The sequence below is a fragment of the Sminthopsis crassicaudata genome, chromosome 1, assembly GCF_048593235.1.
Source record: "Sminthopsis crassicaudata isolate SCR6 chromosome 1, ASM4859323v1, whole genome shotgun sequence".
Classification (NCBI taxonomy): domain Eukaryota; kingdom Metazoa; phylum Chordata; class Mammalia; order Dasyuromorphia; family Dasyuridae; genus Sminthopsis; species Sminthopsis crassicaudata.
In genome coordinates, this window is record NC_133617.1 from 147,015,518 (window position 1) to 147,034,699 (window position 19,182).

At 38.2% G+C, this 19,182-nt stretch overlaps 1 protein-coding gene, 1 long non-coding RNA gene and 1 other non-coding gene across 4 annotated transcripts in view; 2 read left to right on the forward strand and 1 right to left on the reverse strand.

The window, feature by feature from the left end:
• Positions 1-6,047: 6,047 nt before the first annotated feature.
• Positions 6,048-19,182, forward strand: part of CFAP418 (cilia and flagella associated protein 418) — a 39,210-nt gene continuing 26,075 nt past the window's right edge. The window contains exons 1-5 of one of the 2 annotated variants that reach the window (XM_074269069.1): positions 6,048-6,186; positions 7,197-7,905; positions 13,004-13,094; positions 15,127-15,191; positions 15,695-15,760. In XM_074269069.1, the coding sequence (XP_074125170.1) occupies positions 6,174-6,186; positions 7,197-7,905; positions 13,004-13,094; positions 15,127-15,191; positions 15,695-15,760 (944 nt within the window). In that variant the 5' untranslated portion in view covers positions 6,048-6,173. Of the gene's footprint in view, positions 6,187-6,327; positions 6,749-7,196; positions 7,906-13,003; positions 13,095-15,126; positions 15,192-15,694; positions 15,761-19,182 lie in introns of those variants that run through there. The other variant, XM_074269060.1, reaches the window with a different exon arrangement.
• TRNAS-AGA (transfer RNA serine (anticodon AGA)) lies at positions 7,027-7,108 on the forward strand. Its single transcript has one exon. It is a non-coding gene; the product is annotated as a tRNA-Ser (tRNA).
• LOC141543594 (uncharacterized) overlaps positions 13,088-19,182 on the reverse strand; it is a 78,684-nt gene continuing 72,589 nt past the window's right edge. Inside the window, exon 3 of the long non-coding RNA XR_012482478.1 lies at positions 13,088-15,611. This is a non-coding gene — a long non-coding RNA (uncharacterized LOC141543594). The remainder of the gene's footprint in view (positions 15,612-19,182) is intronic.

Here is a 19,182-nt window from a genome sequence, read left to right on the forward strand (position 1 = left end):
AGGAGCTTCACCTGGGGCCATGCATTTTAGGACAGCCTAGCTCCAGCTTCCTGTTAAGATTCTGACTCAATAGCAACCCATGCTGAAAAGAAAGAGCAGATCCAGAGTTTTCTGTTAATTACCTGGAAAAGTCAGCCAGATTTTGTTTTCTTAATTTAGCCCACCTCCCCTCCCTAAAAATGTGTCCTTGGGTTACTAACCAAACATAAAAATATACAGCCTTCCCCTTCATCATTTTTATTAGTATGTTATCCACCAAAGGTGCTTGGATATGGGTCCACACAGCCCATCAGACCTTGTGAGTTTTTGAAGACCCGGAAAGAAATGTGTACCGAGACAAGAAGTTCTCATCATTGCTTATACACACACATAAATATAGAGATAATAAATTATGTTTTTCATTCTGGAAAATCAAGAAAATTGGAAAAGTCCAATAAAATGTTCTCTTAAGAAAAAAAAATTAACTTCCAGTGCCAAGATGTCAGAGTAAGAAAAGAACCCTCTGAAGTCTTCCCAAATTCCCCTTCGAACAACTAGAAAACCACCTCAGAATGGGTCTAAGAGGAAGGAAGCATCTAACAGCCTGGCAGGAAAATTCTGTCTTCTTGGGGGTAGGAGGGAGCAAGGTGCGAGAGCAGCAACCAGCATCACAACAGGGGACCTGCAGCAAGGCTCCACACCTGTGGCAATCCACCCCAAAGGACCCAGCATCCTGCAAACTAGCGGCCCCCTAGGCAAGTGAAAAGGTATAGTATGGTAAGGTCCTATGCCAGTGACACCATTCCCAACACCAGTCAGGCCTTCAACCCATTGTTAACCAGTAGTGAAGTCTCACCCCAGAGGTGGAAAAAAGCAAAACCATACTCAGGGACCTAAGAGCAGAGACCTTGTTTCCATAGCAACTCAGCAGCAGCTCCCCACACCTGGAACAAACCAGCAACAAGATCCCTCCTCCAGGGCCAGCCACTAGAAAGATTCTGTTTCTATGGCAATCCATCAGCAACCCATTCCTAGAACAGGCCAGCACCTAAACCCCACACTCAGGGGAGGCCAACAAGGAGATCCTATCTTCCCAATACACACCAGAGGGGAAGTATACCATCCAGAGAAAGCAAACAATTAAGTCCTGAAGTTTAGTGAAAGTGAGCAGAAAGACCTAGAGACCCAGCACAAAAAACTTGGAATAATAGAGGACCAGAGCCCAACTCTCACATAAAACACCAAGTCACAAAAAAAAAAAAAAAAAAAAAAAAAAAAAAAAAAAAAAAAGAAAAGCTTGACTATAAATAACTATGTTATAGAGAAAATGAAGGAATTGATTTAGTAGAGGAGAAATTTAAAAATGGCTATATGTGAAGCCTCAAAAAAAAAAATGTATAATTTGGTTACAGGCTCAAAAAAATTCCTGGAAAACTTTAAAAGGATTTTAAAAAGAAAATCAGAAAAGTAGAGGAAAAATTGGGGGGGGGGGGGAAGCAATACAAAAGAATTATGAAAAAAAAATAAGAATAGCATGGGGGGGATATACAAAAATTTACAGAAGATAATAACTCACTAAAAAATAGAATTGGTCAAATAAAAAAGAAAGGTCACATAATTCCTTAAAATTAGAATTGAACAAGTGGAAACTAACGATTTTATGAGATACTAGGAAACAATAAAACAAAATGAAAAATGTAAAAAAGAAGAGAAGAAGAAAATGTCAAATTTTTCATTGGAAAACAAACTGACCTAGAAAATAGATCCATGAGAGATAATATAAAAATTATTGATCCATTTTAAAACTATGATCAAAAAAAGAGCTTACAAATCAAAAAGAAAGTATTACAAGCAGATAAAAGAAGTTAATTCATTTATGGAGCTACAGTCAAGATTATACAGAGATTTGGCAGCTTCCACATTAAAGAACCCAAGGACTTGGAATGTGATATTCCAGAAGGCAAAGGAGTTAGGATTACATCAACCAACAATCACCTACTCAGCAAAATTGAATATAATCTTTTTTTTTTTTTTTGGGGGGGGGGAGGGAATGAGTATTTAATGAAATAGATGACTTTCAACCATTTCTAATTACAAGAGATTATTTTATGCCCATTTTATCTCCAAAAAAAAGAATGATTTTCATATTTGGAAGGAGAGAACAAAAATTATTAACAGAAGTTGAAATTCAAGATAAATACGGAAGTAGTCAGAGAGCAAAGAACAGCCTTCATTAAGTTCAAGACTTCAAGCTCAGATAAACTATATTCCTTATTGCTAAAAGAACTGGTAAATGTGGATTTCTGAACCATAATCAACATGACTGGAAATAAGCAGATGTTCCAGTTTTCCAAAAATGGAAGAGGCTGGAATTGTAAAATTCCAGGCCATTGATTTTCTTCAATTTGAGGCAAAATTATAGACAGTAATAAAAGGAATGGTGTGTGAGAATGTATAAAATAAAGCCTCTGTGTTTGTTCTTCAAAAGCAGATTAACTTTATGTCAGATGAATTTCATTTTCTTTTTTTGACATGGTTAATAGATTGGCAGATTAGGGAAATGCAATAAATATGGAATGCCTGGATACAGCAAAGCATCTGGCAAAAACTATCCTGATATCTTTCTGGAGAAAAGGAGCTATATGGGTTAGATAACATTAAAGAGAGATTCAGAATTATCTGAAGACAAGCTAAGTGTACTGATTAATGAATCTATCTCAACTTGCAGAGAGGTCTTTAGTGATCTGATCCAGAAATCTATCCTCTGTTCAACATTTGACAAAAGTATGGACACAGACATTTAAGATGTGCTCATCAAGTATATATAATGGAGTAAACAGATAAGAGTTTGATATGAAAAAGGGATTTGAGGAAAAGACAGTTTGGAGCAGAGAGATCAAATTTGTGTCCCATATCTGCAAGTCCAAAACTCCTAAGCCTGACCTGAATTAGATTAAAATGAAATTGAGAAATGTTTCATGTTCCCCTCCCCCCAAAAATACAATGCAACATAGACTATGTTAATTTGTGATTTCTAAATCAATATGTAGGTAGTGGGGATTCATTTCTCTTTTGTGTAGAATTTGGGGTCTTAAAGGAAGACTTGAGTTTGAATGATACATATGACCCTTACAGCTTTAACCCTGAGCTAAATACTTAATTTCTATCAACCTTAATTTCTACATTTGCAAAATAGGGATAAAAATATCCTTCATTCATCTCCAGTCTACACCCTGATTCTCCTGCCTTTCTCTGTTCTCTAATTAATTGACTCCAAGTTCTTTGGCCTAGTTAATGAGAATCCATGAATAAGACACTCCCATCTCTGCTCTGACATTTTCTCTGTCCCCCATGCCAATTTTTCTGTCCTCTACTCTGCCTTCCCTGGTTTCCTATGCATCCTAGTTAAAATTCCATATATGGTTTGTTTACATACATTTACATGTTTTCTCCCCTATTAGATTGTGAGCTCCTCCAGGCAGAGTGTCTTTTGCCTCTTTTTTGTATCTTTAGAGCTTTCTGGTCCAGTGCAGGGCACATAGAAGGTACTTAATGCTAATTAACTGATTTCCTCACTACCATCCCCCTCCCAGTTTTCCTAGCCTAAATTAGATCATCCTTTATAGGCTGATTACAGGTACCCTAAGAGAAGGAGAAGGCTCATTCTTTCTCTCAGGATTACTGGGAACAGATGCTACTTACAGGCTCTACAGATGAATTTCCAGAGCCTCCTGATTGTAATAACAATAATAGTCTAGTTGGAGGTCAGAATTTAGATCCAAAAAGATTTCAACATACCAGAATGATGAGCTGCATCTAAGATAAAACAGAGATAACTGCAAAGTCCTATAATGAATTATTAAAAAATAAAATTAAAAAATCAACTATGTGAGTTTAGGGTAAAAGAATAAACTAGACTATCAGTCAATAAGCATTTATTAATGGCCTACTGTGTGCTAAGCTCCTGGGGATTCAAAGAAAAGCAAGACAGTCTCTGCCCTCAAGGAGCTTACAATTTAATGAAGGAGACAAGAAGCAAACAAATATGTGGGAAGAACATATACAGGATAAATGGAGAATAAAATAGAGAGCACGGAGCCGGTAAGTCTGGAGTCTAGTGCTCAGCCCTGGGTACCACTTTTCAGGCAGGAAGTTGCTTCTGAGGGAGGAGGAGAACAAGAATGGTGAGAGATCTGGAAATCAGGGCAATGAGGACTTTGAGCCTGGAGAAAAGGAGATTGAGTGTGTAAGGAACATAATGGCCATCTTTAAGGATAAAAGGATAGGCCTGAGTTTAGCCTCTGTGGACGGAAATAGCAGCAATGTTTACGGAAAAGCACATTTTCAAACAATGAGTGCTGTCCAAATGGAAAAAGGAAGTGGAAGGCCATTGGAGGTCTTCGAGGAGAAACTGGGTGACCACATAATGCCCTAGTGTAGTGGGTGTAGCCCCTTTAAGATTCCTTGTCTGATCTACCTTTGGGACAAGATATTCCTAAGGGAAAAGATCTGTATCTGATCCAGTTTGGGCTGTACCCAGCCCCCAATTGGTTTGGGTTTTCAGCCCCCTTTGATACAAGATCTGGTCAGAACTAGTTTGGGCTATGCCCAGCCCCCCCACCGGATCTGAGCTGGCTTGGATAAAGCCCGCCAAAAATCTGGCCTTCAAGGAATTAACCTGAGCTCCGCCCATGACTTCTTCAAGCAGATTAAAAGAGCAAAGCTAGAATCATCTTGGGTCAGAGAGTTGAAAGATGCCAGCCAAGATGCTTTGCATCAGAGACCCTCTGTCCCCGCCGTTGCTGTCGGTGTGTATCTTCCTCTATCTAATGCCTTTTACTAACCAGACCTTAACTTTGCTTCCAAACCTGGCAATAAACATCTTTTACCCATCTAGGTTTTCGGCCTGTAAATTCATTTACAGGGGACTCTCGCCACCACTAGACCTGATTTAACTTTGTATCCTTGCACTGAATCCTAAGGGGCTGCAGGGGAGCTCCATGTGACTTCCTGTACCCCAATCCTGCCACTAGACCTTAATTAATCCAATTGAGGTATATACCTCATTATTAGGTATTTACCTCATGATTTGGTTCAAGTTACCTCATCATTTTGAGGTTCCCTATTACCTCATCACTAGGGCCTGTCTTCTCTGGGATAACTTAATTCTGAAGTTCTGGGTTTGAATAGAGGAAACCCCTTGGGGTTGGAAGAAGAGGAGAGAGAGTATCTGCATCTGAGGAGGGGACACAATAAACCAAAGAAGTTAGTTTCTACAGATGGCATTGGAAAACCAGCGATAAAAGTGGCAGAGAATTTGGGACATGCAGCACTGGACTGAAACACTGGCCCTGCTTCATTCACTGCTTACTTAGAATTTAGTCATTAGGTTGATCCAATACCTTCCATTTTTTTCTCTCAAAGAACCCCTATCATTTTCTCCAAAAAAAAAAAAAAAATGTGTGTGTGTGTGTGTGTGTGTGTGTGTGTGTGTGTGTGTGTGTGTGTGTGTATGCGCTCATGTGCACATAAACACACACATAGTCACTGTTGCCTGCCCCGGGAAAATCAAGCATTACTCAGAATGTGATAAGGGTATTTTAATCAATCAACAAGCCTTTATTAACTTCTTACCACTGACAATCCACAGGTGACAATACCATAGCTCCTGCCTTCCAGGAGTTAACGTGGCAAGGAGGAAGACGCCATGGACGTACATGTCTCTCTATATATTTACACACATATATGGACGCTATACGTGTGCGTGTGTCTATATTCGTGCACTTATGTTTGCGTTATTCGGTGAGCCTATGTGTGTAGATATGTATGTGTATATAGATACACACACACACACATATACCAAAGACAGCACATGCAATTATAGATACAGAGAGAGCATGGGGGGGGGGGGGGGGCATAGAGAGTATGGAAATCAAATATCAGGTAATAATAAAGCGCCCAATTCCACAAACATTTATTGTTTACTGTAAGGAATGACGTCCTTGAGAATACAAAAACAAAAAGAATTCTTGGCCTTCAGCGAGGATTCTAGTCTCCTGGAGAGAAGATAGGAGTGTGGTCAAAGACAAGAAGAAAGTTAGGATTTTATTAGCTTACCGAAATCATAGACAGAGATCAGATCTGCAGGAGAAAAGATCTCCAAAGGACCCTCCCGTTTTATAAATTTTTAAAAAATGGGCGGTGGAGGTAAGAGTCCTGACGACCCGGAATGTCCCCGATGGCTCCTCAGTAAGAAGGCGGGACTAGCCGGGCCTGAGGGGTTGGGGGCTTACGCGAAGTCCCCTCCGAAGCAGTTCTCCGCGGGGTAAACGTCAACTCTAGACTTTACAATGCTTAGAGTCCCTCAGTAGGGCAGAACAATGGGCGGGTTTCACACTTAACGCTTCAGCCTCCCCTCCACGGAAAAGGGGGGTAGGGGGAAATGTAAGCTATTTTAACTCTGAGGCTAAATAATGATGGTAATCATCCCCAAGCTAAAAACAATGCCTCGCATTGGTGGAGTGCAAAGCCTTGGGGGGGATAGGGGGCAAACACTTTGCACTTGAACCTTAGGGGTCAAGTGCTAGGGCGGGTGGATGGATGTGGGGTGGTTGGATGAATGTGGGGAGGGGTGGGGGCAAGAAGCGGCCGTGGGAAGCAGTGATCAGGAAGTTTCGAAGACGAGCTCCAAAAGAAGTGATCCAAGGACGGGAGGAATTGAAAGGGGGATGGGAGCTAATTCCGCCCAGCCTTCCCAAGTATAAAACAGGTAAAAGACAAAGCCCCCCCCCTCCCCCTCCCTGATAGGTATCTAACCTGAGAAGGGAAGGGGAAATTTCAAGAGTGGAGAGAAAAATGTTAAGAGATTTGGTGCCCTGAAATTTTGTTGCACAAGTAACTAGGAGAGAATTTGCGGTAGCCAAGGAGAGGTCCTCTTGAGAAAGGAGGAACCAATTACAACTTGCCAAAACAGCGCCCTGTACTACGAGGAAAAGGGCACTGTGACGACAGAGTCTTATAGGCTAGCTGCCTAAAACTACACCAGCAGTAGTCGTGGCCGAGTGGTTAAGGCGATGGACTAGAAATCCATTGGGGTCTCCCCGCGCAGGTTCGAATCCTGCCGACTACGGGAAGGTTTTAGGGTTTTTTTTCCTGTTTATTTTTTTTTAAGTATTCATTTTCTTTTTTTTTATTTCTTCCTGCCCTGCTTCCCACAGAACTAAAGCAAAAGGGCGAAGTGGAGGAAAGTGGGACTATCCGGACAGAGGCGCGAGCAGACTCTAGGGCAAGTGCTTCCAACGTTGAGCCAGAAGAGGGAGAAAAAAACAACCAAGGCAAACCGGAGGCCAAACGGCAACCGGAACTAGAGTCTTCTTCTTCACTTAGGCCGACACTATCAGAAACGATGGAGTCTAACCTGAGTTCCGAGCCCCCGAAGTGTTTCTCCCGTTTGGCCGCGAGCGCTGCCAGGAACGGAGGAGGGGAGGAAGAAGAGGAGAAAGCGAAAACTCCGAGGACCCCAGCCGCGCGCCCCCGCCAGTGGAGGGAAGGGGACTGGGAGACAGGGGGCGCTCGAGGGCAGCAGACGACGAGCGCGTCCAGGCCACGCGTTACCCTAGGCAACCAGCCGAGACTATGGGATGATTGTAGAACCGAGTGGGAAGGGAGCGGGAGGCGGTGGAAGGAAGGGGAAGGACCGGCCAAGATGGCGGACGACCTGGATGAATTGCTGGATGAGGTGGAGTCCAAGTTTTGCAGACCCAAATCCTTGAGTCCGAGACCTCTCGAGCGGCCGCCGGGGAGGGGCAACACATTGGGAAGCAGCAGGAACAGCACCGACCGGGACACGGAGGACTACGACTACGACGATGAGTACGACGACGACGACGACGATGACGACGACGACGACGATGATGACGACCTCAGGTGATATAGAAAGGAGTTAGAGTTGTTCTGGTATAGCCTGAGATAGACCCCGAATCCCGCATAATCCTCTATGGGAAGTATGAATCTCGCCGGCTCCCCCAGCTTCGGAGGACAGCATCAGTGCACCCCACCCCCGCCCCCGCCACCTACCGGCGGGAGACCGGGGCGGAGCCCGAACCTGCCCCGCCCCCTGGGCTTGGCGCCTTCGGGATGTCCTCTCACCGGTCCGCACCCGGCCCTCAGACCCCTAGCCTGAGCTTTCTCGGAACCTCGGGCCCCGAAACTGACCTAAAGGAGACCTAGGGGGTCTGGACCACTCGGGAAAGGTGGGGATGGAGGGTCAGACTATCCAATAGTGAGAGGGAGGAAGGGGGTGTCAAGCACACGAGAGGGGGTCTGCATGTTGGGGGGGGGGGGGTGAAGCTGCTGTGAAGGACCTGACTCTTCGTCCCAGAGGGGAGAGACAGAAGGAGAGAGAGAGAGAGTGTGACTCCTCAACAACTCAGAGGAGTACGAGTATGTCTGACCGTCAATTCAGGGGAGTGTGTTGTTGGGGCTGACCAACTCAAAAGTTTGTGTGCATATCTGTGTGTTGTGGGTGAGTCCCACTCCCCCACTTAAGGTTGGTTGTTGATGGTTCTGACTCCTCATTTCAGAGGGTGTGTGCGTGTGGCCATCCTCTTCAATATAAAAGTGTGGGTCACCAGGTCCAGCATGATGGACTTAGCTGTGCCCTGCCTATCAGTGCTCGAAACAGCACTTTTTTCTTCTAGTTCTGGTAAAAGCTTTATTCCAAATTTGTTGCAGGCTGCGACTATAAATAACGCTCTCGTGGGTCTTCGTGCTTTGAAACTATACAAAGTATATTTACATCCAATGAGTTTAGTCTCCTTCCAAATACAATCACACAATCAGAAGGAACCTTAGATATTTTCCAATACTGCTTATTTCAGATAATTTTCCCAAATTTGCCTTCAGTTTGAATTGGCTAGAAGGGTCAGTGGATGCTGTGTTGGGCCCGCAGTCAGATTAACTAGTGTCAGACACTGTGTTAAGATACTGGGGTTTTAAAGAAACAGTCCTGGCTCCCAAGAAATATACATCTTAGCTCACATACTTATTATTACTACTGTGATCCTGGGTCAAAGGTGGGAAACCTTTTTTCTGCTAAGGGCCATTTAGCTAGTCCAACTTTACATGATTGTGCAAATATGATCATTAAGCAAATCAAGTAATTTCTCCAGATTTACATGATTATGCAAATATGATCATTAAGCAAATCAAGTAATTTCTCCAGATTTTAGTTTCTTCATATATGAAATATGACCTAACAAAGTAAAAATGATTAACTACACAGACTCTGAAATTCTGTGATTCTTTTAATTATTTTCTATTTTCCTGTATACATAATTTGTGTATTTTTTTTTTGCTTGTTGTTATCCACAGTCTCCATTAGATTATGAGTTTCTTGAAGGCCAAGACTACCTTTTGCCTTTTTGTGTCCCCAGAGCTTAGCACAGTGCCTAATTGCATAGGCCTACTTGTTACCTTGTTACCCAGTTGTGTGAGGTCATATTTGAACCCAGTAAGAACAGTCTTCCTGACTCCAGGCTGGGCACTCTATCCACTCTTCCGCTTAGCTGCCCCCTAAATTGCCCCCAATTTAATAACACTAAATGTTTATTGACTGATTCCACTTAGGTCTTACTTGGTTCTCTGACCCAGTACCCAAGCCAGAATTTTATATAAATTATCATTTTGAATGCTAGAAATATAACCAGTTCCATGACTTTAAGCACCTGGGTTCAGTTGTGGCTCTACCTCTTGTCACCTTGGGCAAATCACTGTCTTCCTCATCTTTAAAATGAGTTTGTCCTAGGATATACTATAAGATATTTAATATGTATGGGAATGCCCGCCATCTAGGGGAGGGGGTGGAGGGAAGGAGGGGAAAAACTCAGAACAGAAGGGAGTGCAAGGGATAATGTTGTAAAAAAAAAAAAAAAAAAAAAGAAAAAGAAAAAATTACCTATGCATATGTACTGTCAAAGAAAATGTTATAATTATAAAAATAAAAAACAAAATTTTTTAAAATGTCCCTAAAAAATAAAAATAAAAAAATAAAATGAGTTTGTACTAGACAATCTCTCCCTTCCAGTTTTAAATTTACAGTCATCATATTTTGTAGCGCCAGTTAATCCAAGAGTTCAATTTATTATTTATTTAATAATAGCTAGGATTTATCTAGCTCTTTAATGCTTACATAGTTCTTTACAAATATCCCATTTCATCTTTACATCAATCATAGGAAATGAGGTCTATTATATCCCCATTTTACAGGAGAAAACTGAAGCAGACAAAGTTGAAATAATTTGCCCAGGGACATGGAGCTAAATGACAAATCTGAATTCAGGTCTTCCTGATTCCAAGCCCAGTGCTCTATCCACTTTATTACCTAATTGCCTAATTCAAGTATGGTGTAGTAAATCAGCTCTTTTAAGTTAAGATCTGTTGGGGGCCGGGACCGTCTATCACTCATTCCAGCCAGTAAGCATTTATTATTGTTGTATGCTATGTGCTCGGTATTATGCTAAATACTGAATATGCACACTTTTAAATATTGAATACAAGATCATTTGGATCTTGTTTATTATTGACTTTGTGTTCTGTAGAAACCATTTTCAGTAACCTGAGTAATTAAGAATCCCTAGATTGGCTTTTATTTTCCTTGGAGAAATGCAAGTGTTACAGTGATACAGAAATAATGAGGACATCTAGAAAAATTAAAATGTGCACATGGTTGTTTTGTTTTTTAATTTTTAAAAAAATGACCAGTGAAATTCATCTATAATCAAAAAGTAACTGTGTCCTGTTAAGAGTGGTAAGATAGAAGTAGTAAATTATTCTCTTTATAGAGAGAGTATATACTACTACTATATAGTAGTAAATAGTCTTTGAAAACCAGAAGTATTATTTATTTACAAGCGTGGTCTGGAATCTAGTGTCTAGATAGTGACTAAACTTTTTCAGGCAGGAAGTAGTGGTGTCAGAGTTAATAGGAACGGTGAGCCTAATGGCTTGTTATCTGAGAAAATAAGAGTCAGAACTGAAATGTGAAGAATAGGAGCTATAGCCAGACAAAGGTCTTTTGCATAAAGATAGTTTGTTTCATAAAGGCTATGAGGCTCAGGTTATCTTTCATTAGAAATAAAACAACAGATTTCTGCTACAGTCGATTTTTTTTTTCATTCTTGCCCAGTAATTATATAATTTTCCCTCCTACTATAATAAAAGCCAAAACTTAGCACTTTTAAGATTTGCAATGTCGTGTGTGGGGGTGTGTGGGTGGGGGTGGGAGGGTGTGGGTGTGTATTCTAATTCTAGGCAAGTTACTTGATGATCTGTGCTTTGATATCCATTTGTAAAATGAGAATAATAGCACTTAAACTTTTAGGGAAAATGTAAGGAAAGGGCTATTGTAAGAATAAAATGAGATATTCCTCAGATGATGAGTCAAAGGATATGACAGGCAGTTTCCAAATGAAGAAATTAAAGCCATTTACAGTCATATGAAAAAATCATTATAGATTAGAGAAATGCAAATTTTAAAAATACTGAGGTACCACTACACAACTAGCAGATTGGCTAAGATAACAGGAAAAAGATAATGATAATTGTTGTATGGGATGTGGGAAAATTGGGACACAGATGTATTGTTGGTGGAGTTGTGAACTGATCCAGCCAATCCAACCATTTAAAAGAACAATTTGGAATTATACTCAAAGGCCTATAAAACTGCATATCCTGTGATACAGCAGTGCCTCTATTGGATCTGTATTCCAAAGAGATCATAAAAAAGGGAAAAAGACCCACATATGCAAAAATATTTGTTGCAGCTCATTTTTGGTGGCAAAGAATTGGAAAATGAGTAGATGACCATCAATTGGGGAATGGCTAAATGAGTTATGGTGTATGAAAATAATGCAGTATTATTGTTCTATAAGAAATGATGAATAGGCTGGTTTTAGAAAAGCCTGGAAAGAGTTACATGAACTGATGTTGAGTGAAGTGAGCAGAAGCAAGAATACATTGTACACAACAAGGGGCTATATATAATAATCTAGGGGCAGCTGGGTGGTGCATTGGATAGAGTACCTGCCCTGCAGTCAGGAAGACACTGAGTCCTGCCTCAGACACTTAAGACAACACTTACTAGCTGTGTGATCTTGGGCAAGTCACTTAACCCCAATTGCCTTCCCACAACAAAATGAAAAAAAGAAAAAAGGTTATATGATAATCAACTATGATAGACAACTCTTCTGAGTAATTCAGTAATCCAAGGCAATTCTAATAACTTTGGATGAAAAATGCCATCTGCATCCAGAGGGAGAATGATGGAGATTGAATGCAAATTGAAGCATACTAGTTATACCTTTTTTCTTCTTTTTTATTTTTCTTTCTCATGTTTTTTCCCCCTTTTTGTTGTTTTTCTCTCCCAACATGACATATGGAAATATATAAAAAATGAATGTACATGTACAATCTTTAAAAATTACATGTAAACATATATAAAATAACAAAAAAAAAAAAAAAAAGATATCTGTAGCGTGCTTTGCAAACAAACCACTATATAAATGCTAGGTATTATTAAGTACTAAAGAGGTAATTATTTCTCTGATAGTGAAACCCTTATTTTTTTTTAAGTCCTGGTTGAAAAAAATTTTGCTAATTTTTAAAAATAGTATTTTAAATAACATTTTCAGATTTGCAAAATGCTTTGTTTTTCTCATTTCATATTGCTCATTACATATACTCCAAATTGCTAATACAATTTGATAAAGAAACTTAGCTTTCGTTAACCTATACTTTATAACTTTAAATGTTCTTTTATAAATGTAGGAATAGCAATATGTTTGGCACGTAAAATTTGTCTCCTGTTCCAAGGCACATGATGTGCTCATAACAAAGAACAATTAGAAAATCTGTTAATTACTATACTGTTTCTCTTTATGTTATCACTTTAGATTATTGAGTAATTTAAATAATGCTACTCTCTTCTGGTACTGATTGATTTCTATGCCCTGAACCTTTTTTGCAGATCAACTAAAATATTATTGAAAGCTGATGATGATCTTGATGGTCTAATTAATGAAATCTTTGAAGAGCCCTGTTTTGACAAAAAACCTATTGTAAGTAGAGTCCAATGACCACAGTGATTTTTTCCTTCCGATTTTCAAGATATTTTTAAAACAACTCAGAAATTGTTTAGAAAATGTTAAGACAAAAGTAACTATACACATTCAGTTGAATAAAGAGCAAAGATTTTAGAATCAAAGAAACTCAGCTCCCATCCTATCATTGTAATATATTCTCTGTGTAACCTGGAGAAAGCTAATTAATCTGACAGCTTTTTCATATGAAAAATGAGTTTGATTTATCTGACTTCCAAAGTCCCCGACAACCCTCTAATCCCTGTGACCTTGAATTTAATTAATTTTTTTAAAAGCATGTTATTTTGACTGTGACAAGAAATTTAGAAATCTGATGATTTGGTGTTCATTAGGTGTTGGCAGCAATAATTAGACATCAGGAGTGCTTTCATTTCCAATAATGATCTTATAGAACATCACAACCATTGAGCTAAAAAATGTAAGCTTCTTTAGGACGGGGCTGTTTTACCTTTTGTCTTTGTATCCTTAGTGCCTAACACTATTCATTATTATGTACTTACTGGTTAATAAGGAGTACCCAATAATAATATAAATATGGAATTGAATCTGCACCTTTTCTCAGAAATAGTTTCATCTCAAAAACCATAAACCTGTATGTGCATAAGTTCAGTTGGTAACATACAGCAATAATATAGTTGGTCTTAGAATTTATCAAATATTTATGTGATGGTAGTCAGAACTAAAACAAGGAAAATAAGCAAAATTCAAGTTAAAAAACAAAACCTAAAACCAAATAGCAAAGTTCAAAAGAAGGCTTAAGATCAACCCACAGAATCCTTATGCAGACTGTACTGTTAAAGAATTGTTATGCCATTTTGATTTTCTTTTGTCAGCCTGAAAAAGAACTAAAACAAAAAGCATTGATCAAAGGTGCTGGTAAAACAAAAACAAAAAAGAAGGGTCTTAGAGCCACACAACCAGTAACTTAAGACACTTCTTAGACGTAGTTTGACTATTCCTGTATGTATCCATTTACTGATAAGGCTCTTATTTTTCTAGTATAATTAGTACTACTGATTTCCAATCATTAGTTCTGGGTAAAACCAGAGAAAAATAATTAATATAATCTTAACCCTTCTAATCAACTCTATCCTTGCAACAATCGCTGCTAAATATTGGAGAAAATATGGTGATTCACATAGAATATGCTCCCTAAACCAAAAAAATTGAGATACTTTTACTGGAGGAAAATTCTTTTCCCTTAAAATAGAAGTTTACTTCTGGAAGGAGGAAAAGAAAAAGCAAAGACTTTTTTTTTTTTTTTTTTTTTGTCTTGTTTAGTTTGGTCACACACCAGGCAAAGTAAAGGCCTGTCTCTGCAAAATTAATCCTGCCTTTTCTCTCTCTCTTCTCTTTTTGGCAGAGAACCCCACTTCCTAGATGGTATATGGTATCACATGCAAAGTTAACACTTAATAAATGCAAGTTAATGATGAGGATGTTGGTTAATCATATAGGAACTATTGAATAATTATAATTAAGTATCTATATATTTTCCCTGAACTTCTACTGGCTAAGACCATTTCATTTGATTAAAATGAATATTACTGAAATTAACCAGGAGTTGGCTAGTTTATTTTTGGTTCAGGTAAGTACTACTTATATACTTTATAAATGAGTCTGAATTTTTTTTTTCCTCCTCTATTGAATTTTTCCAGAATGGTGTTTTAAACAGAAGATTCTTCATATTAAAGCACTGAACTGAAGTATTACCAGAAGAGTTAGAAATTAACTCTAAATCTTTACATGTTAATAATAGCAGTATTTCATTTCCTTAGACTAAAAGTCATCAGGGAGTTCTGCTTCTTTGTATTTGCTACCTCTCAAGGATTTGGTCATTATTTTTATTCCAGAAACTAAAGTTACATTCAAATTTTTGTTGAAACATTTTTTAAATAAGCTTTTTCTCATAAAATAAAGCAGAATCTTAGTTTTACTATTATATTTCTCTAAAGCCTTTCTCTTTTGTTGTTTTGTACTTTTTGAACAGAACTTAAAATCTAAATCTTCAAATCACACATCTGTCAGAACCTCCATTCAAGTGCTTGGAAAAAGGTAAGTTGAGATTTTAGTGAATTACACACACTAGTGAGCAAAAGCTAGGAATGTGGTATACTCATTTTTTTGTTACCATTTAGATCACATTGACATTAAATAACAAAGCATTACTTTTCAGAAGGACCAAGAGCAATATCTTATAATAGACTGATGGCTTGCGACCCCATGGTGTAAAGGAAATTTCTATATTGCAGATTATTGCTATTGTAAATAATCTGCCACATGAAAGAGTGTGAACATTGCTCAGAATGAATGTTCTGTTATATTCTCCAGAGTTTACTTTTTTCCTCTCATATTTTTTGGCAAACATTATTCTTCTGTGACTCATTTTTAACTCCTTGAGTGTTCCAGAATGTGCAGGTTATATCCAGTAAAGCAGAGTTCATGATCATGAATAAATAATCTCCTTTCCTGAAACTTAAGGGAAAAAAACATTTTGATTATCAAAACATAACCTTTTAATTGTAATTTGTATTTCTCAAATTGTTAATTACATTTAGATGCAGTCCAGTATACATTGGTGGAAGTTCTACTCCATGTGGTATAGGAACAAATACTTCCCAGAGGTAGGAAATTTTATTATCATTCTTTCTAAAAGTGATATAGTGCTTTTAAAGTTTTTATTGTTTGGCATCATTTGCATATCAGTGTAATAAATGTGACAAATAATTTTGTTTTTAATGCCTTTGCTCTTGCTAACCTCAATATATAGAAATTTTTAGCAGTTATATTAGGGATTCTTTGAAGTTTTGATGCTATTTTTTGGTTTGTTTATGTGCTTAAGGGATAAAAGACTAAGCTCCCCGAAGGTTGAATCATTCTACTTGATTTCTTTCTCTTAGCTTGTTTGTCTAAGTGCTGTGTCTGGTCTCATATACTTTTTAGCAAGTAATACAACTTTATTTCTTCTGTAGTTTGTTTCCATTAATTTTTTTCTGATTCAATTGACATTGACATTGGCATTGACAGACTTCAAACTTAGAGGATTTCAAGGTCCTGGAAAAGATGCTATATGTCGAATCAAATTGTATAAAATATGATATAGTATCTTGATATATAAAATTCTTATCTTCTTAATTCTTGCCTCATTTTTAATACAACATTTGATAAGAAACATTTTCACCAGAGTCGTAGAATTAGAGGATGAGCATCCTGGGGGTCAGTTTGAATGAATATCTTAACAAGATTTGGGTTACTTAATGCCTTTAAAAAAAAAAAAAAAATACAGGCCTTTTCTCATAGCAACTTTAGTTTTTGGAGTTTGATCTTTAGTTTTTGGAGTTTGATCCCAAGCAAAATTCATAACATTTTGAAAAGATGGCTAATAAGTATCTAAGAAAGGAAGTAGTTATCTTAGAAAGAGAAAGTGAATTTATCAATAGGGATGATATCATACTAACTTAATTTCCTGTTTGTTAGGGTCATGGTAGACCAGAAGTATGCTATATAGTTTGCCTTTATGTAATAGAACTAGTTATAATTTGCCTAAATTTCAGCAAAGCATCTGGCAAAGTCTTATGCTATCTTTTTTTAACATCATTTCCTAACAGAGCTCTCTAGAAGTGAAATGAATTAATATGTAGTATATAGAAGATTTTCCTTCACTGTGAGTTTTCTTGAGCTATTAATTTACCAACACCAAAAGCATCACCTTAACACCCTAATTTTAAAATTCATAAACTAATATATACTTTTCACTGAATTTTCTGTTCTTTGATCATTGTTACTGCTTTGCAGTGTCCAAAATAAAAAAAAACCATACCAATAAACCACAATTTCATTCTAATTTTACTCACAGCTTCACAAAATTACAAGTCTTTTCAGCCCAGCCCCTAGTCATAAGATTATACGTAGAGATTCCCCCTCATTTTGTTAATAAGAAAATTGAAACCCACGACAGTTAATTTCCCCAAGATTACATAAGTAGTAAGTGTCAGAGGCAGAACTTAAATCCAGATTTTTTGGCCTCAGAGCTAATATTCTTTCCATTCTCCTCAATGCAAAATCTTAAAATTTTAACTAATAAAAGCATATTGTATACTGTCAGATAACGTTAGCAACAAAGTAAAGGACTAAACATATTTAAAACAGAAACTGTACACCAAAAATGAAGTAACATCTGCTGTCTTTATGGTCTACAGCACCACCAAGATTTATAAGAAGGTTAAAAAAATAAAAATTGATGCTCACTGACATGAACTCATTCAACATCCCTTCTCCACCTCCTATGCTAACAGTAACAAGACTACACTACCCAAGGATTGAGCATATGGCTAGGGGCTTGCAACAAAACCTAGCCCCCAGACAATATGTTCTATACCCTCTTTTCAGTGCCATGGAAGTCCAATTGTCAGGCTGTGAAAATTTTTTAGTATAGTTTCAGTCAGTCAGTCTAGCATGTGGCAGCCCACTAGGAACAAATGCTTTCTGGGGACCTCAACCCAGTAGCACCAGCACTGCAAATCTCTTTTAAGTTCTGGCACCAGGGTGGATAATCCCTTAGCACCAGCATGGCTACTCTCTTGAGCTAGACTAAAGAACTGAAGAACCAAGAGAGTGTAACAAGACATCAGGACAGACTATTGGTAGTGGGAGGAGTGTTTTGCAGCACTGGACTAAGCCTTGAGAGAAAGAACACAACATCTAGCTAGGGCCAGTTTTCACTCAGAAGTCTCTTGTGCAAAGCCTTAGGGTGATGAATTACACAGAATATGAGAGTAGAGAGACACTCTGAGATCCGTCCCCCCAAAGAAGTCCTTATTAGAAGGAACAGTCAAGACAGAATAGGAGAAAAATAGTGGGGGTCGGGAGGGAAAGAATTGAAAGTATAAAAGATCTCAGAAAGAAGAAAACCCCAAAACTCAGAACATAAGGAGATAAATAATCAGAAAACAACAGAAGGAAATTAACAAAGAAGGCAATATGGCCTCTAGAGTAAATGAGTTCAGGTGTCTATGAATAAATACTACAAAACAAAAGGAAATTATCCAATACTTGATGAGACAGAAGACTGTAGAATGTTAGAAGAACATAGAATCACAATATACTCTTCCTGAATGGTTCAAAAAAGAAATGAGAATTATGAAAGCAAAAATAATAACACTATAGAAAAACTGGAATCTGCACTGGCAAGTCTCAGCAAAGAAACAAAAAAGAGCATGACAGATTGGGAATGCAAGTAAACAGAAGAGAAGTAGAAAACAACATTACAAAGAATAAAAAGCTCATCATTGTGTGGGACAGCTGCCCTTACCCAAATTAAAATCAGAGACTTTCAAGGTAAAATCAAAAAGGGATTTATTTTTTATCTCATGAGAAAGGGAAACTCCCAATTGAACATGCACAGCTTTTAGCTATAGCTCAACTTATTATTGTAAAGTCTCATTACAATTATGGCATAGGCCAAGGCCACATTCTTATGAGAGATTTTCATTTAGTTTATACCATTCATTCCCTCCATTTATCTATTAACCTTTGAAGACATCTCATCATTTTTGATACATCTTGGTCTCATTCTCCAATCCCTCTGGACTTGTTTGTTCTTTTTTCTCTGCTGGGGTCCATCCTCATCCTTTTAATACTTCAAGTCTAACTGGACTTCCCCCTTCAGGTTATTCAATCTTTACCATTCTGACCAGTGATGTCTGTACTACCCTTGTAATAAGCTGAATCACATGGGGATGGTGGGGAGGGAGAGAGGGCAGGCAGACAGAGAAGCTATCTTCTCTGTCTCTATCAGCAGGAACCAAAGAACTTGTTTTCAGTTTGGTTCTTTGGTCCCACTCTCTAAAGGTAATCTAGTCAGAAATCCAAGTTATATCTAGCTCCTGAGACCCATCCTCTGTGGAAATCTCAATCATGTCCCTGAGGTTAAATTTTACCTATAAAACTTAACTTGAACTTGTGGGCCATCCCATGGCTGTCAGCCCACCACTCTGCCTTATGGTGTCTTTTTCTCTTCCTCCATGCCACATATTTCCCCTAACCT